This window comes from Etheostoma spectabile, chromosome 5 (genome assembly GCF_008692095.1).
Source record: "Etheostoma spectabile isolate EspeVRDwgs_2016 chromosome 5, UIUC_Espe_1.0, whole genome shotgun sequence".
NCBI classification, from domain to species: domain Eukaryota; kingdom Metazoa; phylum Chordata; class Actinopteri; order Perciformes; family Percidae; genus Etheostoma; species Etheostoma spectabile.
This window is the reverse complement of record NC_045737.1, coordinates 28,088,072-28,099,977: the sequence shown is the minus strand read 5'-3', so window position 1 is coordinate 28,099,977 and position 11,906 is coordinate 28,088,072. Positions and strand designations below refer to the sequence as shown.

General features: G+C 40.7%; 1 protein-coding gene across 2 annotated transcripts; it reads left to right on the top strand.

The window, feature by feature from the left end:
* Window positions 1-2,823: 2,823 nt before the first annotated feature.
* On the top strand, window positions 2,824-11,822 carry figla (folliculogenesis specific bHLH transcription factor). Of its 2 annotated transcripts, XM_032516125.1 has the most exons (7): window positions 2,824-2,842; window positions 2,972-3,151; window positions 3,987-4,133; window positions 4,239-4,328; window positions 5,863-6,015; window positions 8,648-8,698; window positions 11,666-11,822. In XM_032516125.1, the coding sequence occupies exons 2-6, from the start codon at window positions 2,990-2,992 to the stop codon at window positions 8,660-8,662; spliced, it is 567 nt and encodes a 188-aa protein (XP_032372016.1). In that variant the 5' UTR covers window positions 2,824-2,842; window positions 2,972-2,989; the 3' UTR covers window positions 8,663-8,698; window positions 11,666-11,822. The 2 variants fall into 2 exon arrangements, with proteins under 2 accessions (XP_032372016.1, XP_032372014.1); XM_032516123.1 differs by lacking the exon at window positions 2,824-2,842 and having other exon boundaries at window positions 2,898-3,151.
* The last annotated feature ends 84 nt before the right edge of the window (window positions 11,823-11,906 follow it).

Below are 11,906 nucleotides of genomic sequence, written 5' to 3'. Positions count from 1 at the left end.
AGTGTAATTAGAATTATTATACAGACCGGACAGCACTTCCAAAACTAAACCACTGATAGTAAATAGATATTGGCTATACTACACATCCAAATGTATCTGCATGTGTATTTGTTTTTGCAGAATACTTTATGCCAGTGTTTGTGCCTTACAGGCCTCACATGAGACTTGATATATGAGATTATATTTCACAAACTGGGGGGAGCTTGCTACCAAAGCTTCGCAGCGAAAGGTCAAGCATTGCTTTATAATTCTGTGTGATCTTTGTTGTGCATCTTTTTTCCTCACTATTTGTTCGCATAAGCTGTCCTTGGGTATAAAGGAGCCCATAACTAAAATGTATTATTATTATTATTAAGCAGCATGACATACCTATAGTTCTGGTAGATCAGAAAGCTCCCAGTAGTCATGTATAGGTGTGCACAGACCAACCACCGTTTATTAATATGAGGACTTGAGTACAGTAGCAGGGTGGCTTTTGTTTAGTCTGACACATTTTTTACGTTCACATTAAACTGGTGAGTAACATTTTCACTACATACAACTGAATCAAATGTCATTTTTATTACATTTTATTTAATTTTGTATTATTAACTATTATTCAGACTGCCAGCCCATAACTTTTGTTTTGGTATATCGAGATTGAGTTTAGAAAGTCTGGTAAGCAAAACAACACATTAAATATGATTTTGCAAAGGAGGTGGTTGTGTCTCTGACCGCCCACAGCGGATTAGAAAGTCCCACTTTTTCGTCACCTGCAACCAGTGTTGGGCAAGTTACTTTAAAAAAGTAATTAGTTACAGTTACTACTTTCAAAAAGTAACTAAATTATTTACTCAGTTACAAATTATGAAAGTAACTAGTAACTTCAGAAAGTAATTAATGCGTTACTTTCAAGTACATTTTTAGATGCTCAAATGTGACCCCCCCCCCCCTCTTTAACGGAACTAACTAAGAACGGAATACATGATCAATTATTGCTGATAAATCTGATTATAATAAAATGGACACTCAATACATTATTAAGAGAAACAATGTATCTAAACCATTGTGATGTTGCTGTGGGACAAAGTGAGGCTAGCCTCCAATCAGATGCCATGTATGTAGATTTAATGTCTAGTGTATTGATACACATAACACAATAGATGTTTTGGAACTTTTGATATTTATTGCTGGGGCCAGTCTGCAGCAGAACAACACGAGAGAGGTGTGGACAGGGATGGAGGATGGATGTGGGGGTAAGAAGACAAACACCAGGCAGCCTGGACAGAGCAAACAAGCTCAACTGTTACTTTAACAGGTTTAGCTGACAGCCCCCCTCTGCCTCCTCTACCACTCCACCACTCCACCAACCCCTACACCCCCTCACTGCCTCCTCCCCCCCTCTTTTGGTCCCACACCTCCCCCTCACTCCTCTGTAGTCTGCTCACTTCCCCCACCACTACCACACATTTCATCTCCCCCCACAGACACTTCAAGCAACCCCCTGCTTTTCAGTCACACCTGGCCAGGTGAGGAGACAGGTGGAGAGGCTTCACGCAAGGCTGCTGGCCCTGACAGCATCAGCCCCCGGGTCCTGAAGACCTGCGCCAACCCAGCCTGGTCTCACAGAATTCTGTGAAATGATCATAAATTGTTAACACCGCATTACTTGGTGAAACAATGCCGATGTAACGTCAATGAGAAGATGATGTAGCATTAAGAGTGACAACGGTAGCGATTAGTATGAAAGCCCAAAAATCTGCATAAGGAGGTTGGTTGGGGTGGTGGATGGCTCAAACACAGGACTGGGGATTTTGTCCTGCGTTTAATGTTTCCTTAAGTGGCTTTCTGCTTTTTCCTTAACCCAACTGTCCAGTTCTTCCTGCGTGTCATGGAACCGTAAGCCCACCCACAACCTTTTCCTTAACTTAAGGGGCCGTGTTCATGTTCTCCATCTGGCCTTAAGGACTACCGCCCAGTGGCTCTCACATCCCATGTGATGAAGGTGCTGCAGAGGCTGGTCTTGGCCTACCTGAGGCTGCAGGTGAGATCTTCTCTGGACCCTCTACAGTTGGCCTAACAGCCTCGTCCGAGAGTGGACGACGCTGTCATCTGTCTTCTGCAGCGAGCTCATTTCCACCTCAGGGGACTGTGCGGTCTCCTTTTCTGTTCACCTTATACAAGACTTGTCCTGTGGATACACTGACAGTGTTGTTGTCATTACTTGGAATTCCTCATGGAGGAAACTACACACTATAGCTTGAAATATATTTGAAAGCACACAGTTTCCCAAACCTGGAGAGCCTAAAGTTGTTTCCATACTTTTCGCTGTCAAGGACCCTGAAACTGACACAATTTAGACCACGGACCACCATTAGATCTGACAGGATTTTTGCTTTGAGATGTTTTATTACAAAACGTTTATGAAACCAAAATCACCAAAATAGTGATACAACATGTTATTGTGTTACTTGTAGCTGGAATTATAGTAAACATAAATTATTTCCCTATTGTTGTCAATGACCCCTGTGGGCCCCTGGACCACACTTTGGGAACCGCTGGCCTACTGGACCCACTGAGCAAGTCTGACCTGCAGGTTTCACGACAGTTTTACTAAAGCAGATGAGAAGTATCAAAATAGTATTTATATATATATATATTAATACATTGCTTATTTGCTTTGTTTTACATATGTATGTTTTTTTTTTTTTTTTTTTTTACAATTGCTGCAAATAACACAAAAACAGGCTTTGACACAAAAAATGTAAAAAGTAGCCACTGTAGCACAGCTGACCTGTGAAAGGGTTCAACTCCACTCCCACTCGGACGGTCGTCTTCAGGCCTGATTAAGCCCGGAGCACAGGTGTGTGTCCTGCGCTCTCCCGCACGGCTCTCGTCTCCTGCCTTTGATGTAGACATGACTTGGGATTGAAAATAATTTACAGAAGCAACAAATCATCGAGTCTAACATCTGTTACTTGTTAATATGAAGGTGCCAGAGGAGGAATTAATGAGCGACATTTTGAAGCGGTTAACGGGCGAGTCGGCCCTCCCGGCGTACAGCAACGTCGAGAAGTTCAGGCGAGGGAAGGACGGCTTATACTTCGTCGCGGAGGACTTTCATGAAACTGTGAAAAAAAGGGAATTGGTCAACGCCAAGGAGCGACTAAGAGTGAGTGTTCATTGGAAATGACACTGTGTGAACCACGAGTAATTGTTCGATGGTTTGGTAAGTGACGGGAGGGTAAGCAGGGTCAGCTCCCCGCAGCAGAGAAACTCGCGTTCAACTCTGTTAAGTTAGCTAAGTTAGCTTAGCTTTCCGCTGTTTATCCCATGGTTTATCCAGCTAGCTAGTTAGCTGTACATGCTATAAATATATATATATATATTATATATATATATATATATATATAATATATATATATATATATATATATATATATTTGACACATCCCTAATCATACCCACTAGCCAACCACAGTCAGCTTTTGCACAGAGCCGTATTTATTTCCTGTATAAAAAAACTTTACACTGAATTATGATCAGGATCTTTCATCATGCATCATGTGCTAGGTTTGGTCAAACCAAGATCGCTGTTAATTCAAAGGGCGTAACTTTGGGTTCAACATTAGGGGGGCTTGAGGTCATATTTCATATTCATATGAAACACTTAATGTCCTGCATTTCGGTGAATTCTTCTGCAAAAGTTTATGCCTTTTACTGCATCAAGTTATGGTTATGTAAAGGAAATTGTTAAGGGGGTTGCAGTGGCCAGTTTGGATTATGGGGGGTGTTGTACCCCCTCTTGTATATTACTGTATACTATATTAATAAGGGTGAAGTGAAAACAAATGTCACTGCTTCAAGCGCTATAAAATCATACATGTTCTAATTCATTATGAATGTTTTGCCTAGTTTAAATGAGGGTTACATAATTCCCAAAGAATTATCTGACGGTCTAATCTGGTGTATAGTTAAAATGAAACTCCAGCTCCCTGTCTGTGCAGATCAGGAACTTGAACCACATGTTCTCCCGCTTGAAGCGAATGGTGCCACTAATGCGACCTGACCGGAAGCCCAGTAAAGTGGACACACTCAAAGCTGCAACGGAATACATTCGATTGCTTGTTGCAGTTTTGCAGGACACTGACGGTGTAAGTATGAAATGAGAAGTGTCCTGTGTTAAGGCTCTGGGTTTTCCAAGGTCAGCCCTACCACTTCTTTTGACATGTCGATTGGTGTTATTTTCTGTTTCCCAGGAGGCCGGCAGTGGGACTGATTTCCTTAAGAAAGCAATCACTTATGGTCAGACTGACGGCTTGAGCAACGACCTATGGAGAGTGGATGATGTAAGTGTTTGTCTTTTTCCACAGTTCAGTGAAGTTGGTTTGACACACTTTAGTTTATGTGATGTGTCATATTTCTCCTCATAACAACTTAAAAACTGTCAAATCTATCCCAAAGTCCTGTTATTATGGACATTATGTGACATTAAGCGGTTCTGCTTCACATTGTGACAGGCTTGATTGTGTAAGACTAGGAAGGGAAGGGACGCATCAACTTGCATGGCTGGTGTGCTCGATTTTTCTTTTCTTTCTTTTGGGAGGGGTGCATAGCTAGGCTGAACGAGGAAGAATTGTATAGAGTAATTGGAGCCATAGACGCAATTTTGTAATTTTCTAAATTTCTGATCCTCTGACTAAAAACAGAAAAATTGGAAAAACAGTTTAAAGATTCATTTTTTTAATTGTCAAGGTGGAAAAAAAGGAAAAATTGGATATTTGAATTAATTTTGCACCTCCCATTTTTCCAGATGTCCCTTTGTGCTTTAGAAAATTGAACTGATAAGCGTTATACGGACCAAGCATCCCTAACGAGATGGACCTTTCTGTTAAAGAGTAACCAGTCACCAGAAACGCCTCTTAAATCTCCATAGCCAATGTTACCAGACTGTGTTTAGATGAACAATACTTTTAGCGTGTATAGAGCTGACATGTTTTTATTTGTGGAAATGGGGGAATCAGTGTGGTTTTTCACCAGAGTGGTTATCTTTGGAACTTTGTCGACTTTGATTGCAGTGGGTTTTACGATGATTAAACTACTGTTTATTTAATTGGATTATGGTGGGTTTGGTGATAGCAATTTATTTTATTTTTTCAGGTAAACAAAAAGGATATTACTCTTTAACAAAAAGGTCAACCTCTGTAGAGATCCTTTCTAAATTGTTGTCAGACACACAGAGCAGTAGTCTGTGGAAAACAAACATTTACTGCTGGCAAAATTGAAGATTGCTCCATGTGCCAATAACATTACATTGCGGCTTGTCTTGCTTAATACTGGACCAATTTCAAAAAATGTTGTTCCCATTAAACACTGAGACACAAAAACATATACATACATAAATATAGGCTCCAGGTTAAAAAAAAAAAAGTTACCCTTTTAAAGGTGTGGTTCTGCCACCAAGTAAACTGGAGTCGCTACACTCTCAGTATGGGCTCTCTTATGTTGCTCATTTACTTTCCCTCAGCAATTGGTGCAACTGGAGCAGTTTGGACAGCTTTGGATATGAATACAGACACTATATTGTATTAAATTGCTGTGAGCTATAAATTCACCACTTTTTAACAGACTGCAGACATTACCGTGAGTGTGAGTGTGCGTATGTGTGTGTGCGCACACAACTGGCCTTCGATCTGTAGAGTTGGGGCTGAAGGTGAACAAGGGCAGGTGCTTTCCATTTTAATTCATTGTACCTGTCATGATTCACTTTTCAAGTCTAAAGCAGGTTAGAATTTGATAGTAGGGCGTTATACAGTATGTTGTATGTATATACAGTATATGTATGTTTTTACTTGCATGTTTTATTTTTAATTTTTTGGACAGTTACTAAACCTGTCAGATGAGCGCATGGAAGATGCTTTCACCATGCTCCCGGAACCGATCTCTGAGGACGGAGAAATGAGCAGACTGGTGTTGCAGCATTGTGTGATGCCTGCATACCAGTTCATCATTCAAGTAGCACCTGATCAGACATTGGTAACTAATTTCACTTTCCTTATGTTCTGCCTAATTTTATGCTTGATGTTTGTCAGCTACACTCCAGCTACACCTCCGTTGCCTGCAAGCAGTGTAGAGTAGGGCAGCATTTATGAAGATGGAGTGTTAAATGCAGCATTTATGAAGATGGAGTGTTAAATGCAGCATTTATAAAGATGGGCTGTTAAATGCAGCGTTTATGAAGATGAACTATTGCATGTAGCATTTATGAAGATGAACTATTAAATGTAGCATTTATGAAGATGGACTGCTGAAGTCAGTCCCAGTCAGTCACAACTCAGAAAACTTAATAGATGTGGCATGGCTATACGTTTCTCCCTATCTTGCACCCAGCACAATTGATTTTGTAGAAAGACTAGGGCTGTGCAATTAATAGAATTTTGATTTTGGCTCCAAACAATCGCCAATAGTTTAATCGAGAGAAAAAAATAATTATTTTGCCATGTTCTGATTTGCAAGAACACTCTGATTTTGTCTTGTGTTCTGAATGACACGCGCACACCGGCCCCTCCCAAAGCCATAACATCTCTTGCCCTCGGGGGGGGGGGGGGGGGGTGTCTCTCCTCGGCTGTGAACCTGGCCTGTGCCCATGGATTTCATAAGAGTTTGTGTCTAGCAAATCCACCGTTATGATAGCAATCCCCCATGAGCAAGCGCGCCTGCTTTGAAAAGGAATGTGAAATAATGCACTGATAGGTTTATTGAGCGTTATGAGTAATAAAGCTCCTCCAGACCAACCCATTTTAAAGAGTCATTTACCCCGAACGAAAAACCCCACAGAGCAGGATATTGTGGATTTGTGCAGTTATACGTACCGCACTAGCTGGCTTACGTTAACCCTCGTAATGCCCCCCCGAGTGCCTTACGCCTTTTGTCCTCTGGGGTCCAAAATGACCCCCCCCCGGTTTGACTGTTAATTAAAGTGTACAGTATACATTTTCAATCAATTCTTTAGTCTTACTTCAGTTCAACCCACTACTGCACATGTTTCCCTTTGTTTTGGAATTTAGAGCCAATAGACCTTGTTTTCTTAAAAGTATACCCGGTTTTTGAGGAAAAATAAAATGAAACTATGAATTATTTTGACTCATCACAGAATGGTATATGTCAAAGTTTAGTGAGGATGCTGTTTTTGAATTATTTGAATTTTTTCAATTGCAGCCAATAATCACACCCGTAATCTCAACTGTCCTATCCATCTAACCCATCTGGTTTTACTGTTATTTAAATAATATTTAGTGGATACTTCACCTAATTCTGTATTACACCTTTAATAACAACTTCATTCAAACACATGAACACCATTTTTTTTTATTTCATTTGAAATTTAAGGCCAATAAGACAGGTCAAAAGTGGACCTATGTCATCAATTGGAGACTTTGCGTATGCAGTTGGACTGTGGTGGCCCCCCCCCCCTCTACCACGGCTCATTTTAGGAAGACCACCACAAGGAAATGTCTTTGTTTGCATTATCAAACACAACAGCTCATACATATGTGTTTCTAGCCTGCTAGCTAGTTGAAATAAATACTTAAATGATTGAAATATGGCAGTGGGTGCTGTGCAATATGTCTGTCACGTATGTCTAGGACTTGCAGTCTGTATAGATTGTAAGGTTGTAAAAGATGTCTCTGCGACAGTCCCATGACTGAAAACCAAAAAATAGGATGGCTTAGATGCCGATTACTCAACGGGAGTTCTCCAGGTCTAGGGGGAGCTGGGGGGGGGGTCCCTGGTGATGAAAAGTGGAGGCCACAGAGCAGCAGACTCTTGTCCTGCTGCGTGCCATCGTGACTCCTTGTCTAAATGTTTTTCTGCCACAGAAAACTGCTGCCTTGGCTGAACCTGCCATTTAACGCGGCGGCCCGCTGGTCTGTTGTGCGGGATTTGTTCGTCTGTTTTACAGTTGGTCGCACACTTTTCTTTGTACTGAGTTAATTCTTTCAATACTGTTGTGACCGTTCTCTTTACCAACACGCATCTCTGCTCAACATGCAATGTGAAAGCAAAATCTTAATCAGTTGTAGACAAATGTTGTAACCTTTTCAACACAATACAGGCAGCCTTCGAATATGTACGCAGGAATTATTACAGACACTTTTAACAATATGCAATCAGACACATTTTTAATTCTTGAAATGATTTGACATGAATTTGCTACAATTACAGCTGGCAATCAAGACAATGCATTTGATTGTCTTCAGTGTAGCTCTCGCATCCGAGGCATTCAAGCTGTCCACAAGTACCTTGTCATCTGATTGGATAAATCAAGGTGAAGAGGTGGAGATCAAGACTAGACCACGTTGTCATTGTTCCGTTGGCGTGAAGCCTGTTCAGTTTATAAGCGTACTGTGGCTGTCACACTAGCGTTTGGTCTAGGTGTGTGTGTGCTTTTGTGATTGTGTATAGATTACTAATAAAACCAAAGCTCCGCTCAAATAAGGAAATCTGGCTTAAGTGAAGAGTTGAACCCTTAGCAAGAGATTTGTCATGACCAGTTTATCCTCAAGTAACTCAAATGTTTAATTAATGGCAAGTGTAGTGGTTCTTCATGCTGTTCATTCCATCAAGAAAAAATATTAACACTAATGTTCTCTTCTGTATTCAACAGATGTCTCAACCGTAGAGCGGGTGGCTTGGACCACTATTGGAAACCTGTCAGGTTGGATATGTTTAATACATGAATATCTATCTCTGGATAATCAGTACACGTACATTTTCAGGTAACATGCAGGTTACTGAAATCATACCAAAAGTTGGGAAGATTATGAAAAGTCTAGTCTGTGTAAATGATAGTCCAAATGTTGCCCCCTTGTGGTCTGAAAGGTTGTTGTCATTCATATGAAATTTTCCATTGACAATTGGTACAAAACAAGCACAGGCGTTGCTCCCAGAAGAACTTTTTCACGTCCCAGGAGGAAAAGCACAGGTGTAAATAATTCAAATGAATGACTGATTAGCCTTTAGCTTTCAGGGTCCTGGTATTGTTCATGCTGGCTCACTGTCATGCTGGCACTTGTTATTGGCATATTTGGAATAGAACAGAGCCATCGTTAATGTTAATAAACGACTATGACGAGTCAAAATGTCTCTGTGGAAAAGGAGTACGCCACCGTTTGTTGAAATAGGGCTCATCACACGCAGGCCCGGCCCTAAACAATTTGGTGCCCTAGGCAAGATTTAAGTGTGGCGCCCCCTTGCATCACTGTACAGTTAACTGATGTTAAAACTAACAGATAGCGCTCGCTATTATTGATTAGCCAACTATGTCATGCTAACGGCTAATGCTATTATCGATCATTGTTCTGCAACAGCAAAATAATATCATTATCATCATCACCTTACTGTAACATTACCTCTGTCTTTGTCACGTTTTTCCTCCTCTACTTTTTTTTTTTTCCTCCCTGGGCACCAGACAGTTTAGGAGCTTTGACATTATGAGATTTAGATGCAGGTAAAAGAAGTCGGGCTTGTTTTTTTAATTAAGGTGACGTTATAGTAAGGTGACCAGATTTCTCAGACAAAATCCGGGGACATTTTCAGCTCAGAAGCGTATTTACCCTCCAAAACACGAAATGTTTTTATTTTTGTAAAACTTAAAACGGGAACACTAGACCTAGAGCTGTTCTCATTAGGGGCTGAGCCCCCCCCCCCCCCCCCAAGGTATCATCCTAGACCCACCCCTGCTGCTAGTTCCTACTCCACTCCACTACACCTCAAGATAGAAAGTCCTAATATTTCAAGATTAAAAGGCCCGAATATTTCAAGATAAAAAGTCCTAATATTCAAGCTAGAAAGTCCTTATACTTCAAGATAAAAAGTCCTAATATTTCAAGATAGAAAGTCTTAATATTTCAAATATAAAGTCCTAATAGTCCTAATATTTTAAGATAGAAAGTCCTAATATTTCAAGATAGAAAGTCTCAATATTTCATAATGTTGTAATGTTTACTGAACTATGACAGCTTTTGCTTTATTGCTCAAGGCTTGTTTCTGCAAACAGCTCCTTGAGAATCAGATACATAAAACTATTGAGGACATATTTTCCTTTGACATTGATGCAATATTAAACGAGATCGCTGCAATGTAAGTTAATAGGATAATTGTCCAGCTTGTATTTACGTTCATAAAAGTTCTTGTTTAGCTGCTGACAGACTCAGTTTAATATTCTAAGAGTCTGAAAACTTTAGAAGGTTTTTCAAAGGAGGCCGCCTTTCTGTAAAGATTAAGTCCTTTTTAAAAAAAAAAAGTCCCCGAAATTGCTTCGCTAAACCCCCAACCCCATTAAATACCCTGTTTTTTAAAATCGTAAATCGGTTTCCCAAAACATCTCTGACCCGGGGGCTCTGGCGGTTGGAGCCGTGTTGGGTGGCATTAGGGTACGTTTTTTTCTTCTTCCAATTTGGGTCTGTCTCACAGGAAAACGGGGAATTCCGGGGGGAAAGATCCCCCGGGGCAGGTACCCAAAAATAGGGATGCCCCCCGAAACCTGGGACGTCGCCCCCACTTTAAGGGGAAGCACCCCCCGGGCGCCCCTGGGGTTTTGCGCCTTGTTTGCCTTACTGCCAACCACGCCGCCCTGATCCCGTTTCCTTTTTAAAGGTCCAATGGCTTTGGTTTTTTTTTAACAAAAATTGATTTCCCCCCACCTCCCAAATCCCCCCCCCCTCAGTGGCTTAAAATGGTGATAGGTGTAAACGAGCCCTGGGTTATTGTACTTTAACATTTGTCCTTTTTAGCGGGCTATTTAATTGAGTTTTACAACCGAGTAAATGTTGAATTGTATTTTTTATTGTCTAACGTTGTGGTGCGTTCCATTTTACTCGGAAGTTGGAGATTTCAAATGGAACACCCCCTGAAGCCAGATTTCTGACTCAGAAAGTTGGAGAACCTTACAGTACCCTGAATAAAGCGGACAACAAAATCCAACATGGCTACTCAATCATCAACCGCAGCGAAAGCTGTAGTAATGTACCGTTGTTATTAGCACTTCTGTCTTATTTGTGTCTCATTAAACCAGTTGTTCAACATATCTGTCGATATGCTGACTGTAATTCCAAAATCCAGCGTCATGTGGTGTTATCTGCTGGTAATGCTAACAATGGCTACCCCCACGGTTTCCCAGCTCTGGCTCCAGACTCCCGAGGGAAATGGAACGCATTAGATCCAGGTATCTTCCTGCTGCCACCACTACACAGCCACTGCTTACAGGCCCACAGCTGTTTACAGGTGTTTTCAGCTGTTCTGGCTGATTAGACCTCTAGTTGGGATTAGGTGTGACTGGCTCAGATTACTACACTCTTACATATAGAAATAATAAATACCTCTTAGAATGTTTTAATGCTTTATTTTGACAGCACTGGAGCACAGTGGAAAGTTTCCACTGGTTTGACATGCGTTGGAACAGGGCCCTCTTCTGGTAGAATGGTCCCAGTTAGCACATGTAACCTGTAGAAGTTGTAGGGACATCACGGTCTAAAAACTCGTACATCAGATTAGTATGTTTGGGGGAGAAGGGGGGCAGAAAACCTCCTTTCACATAAGTTCTTTCTATCAACAGGTCACTCGATGTAGTAATTGTGGTCGAGAACTGCTTTTTTAGAGAAGGTAATTTTTGTTTTATTTTTAGGGGCCTGTTGAAGAAAGGAAATTCTTGAAGAAAATGCTATTTTATTTCTTGTTTAATTTAACTTTTGAAATTTACATTTAATTTGAGTAAATATGAACGTGTTTTATTTTCATTTCACAAACTGTATCCTTGGCAGCCCTTTAATAAAATGTAAAAGAAAACCTCCATTTTTTAATTTATTTCTGTCTGAAAAGGTTTTGTTTTTTTGTCTAGATGCCTTCTCATTCAATTTCATGGTACT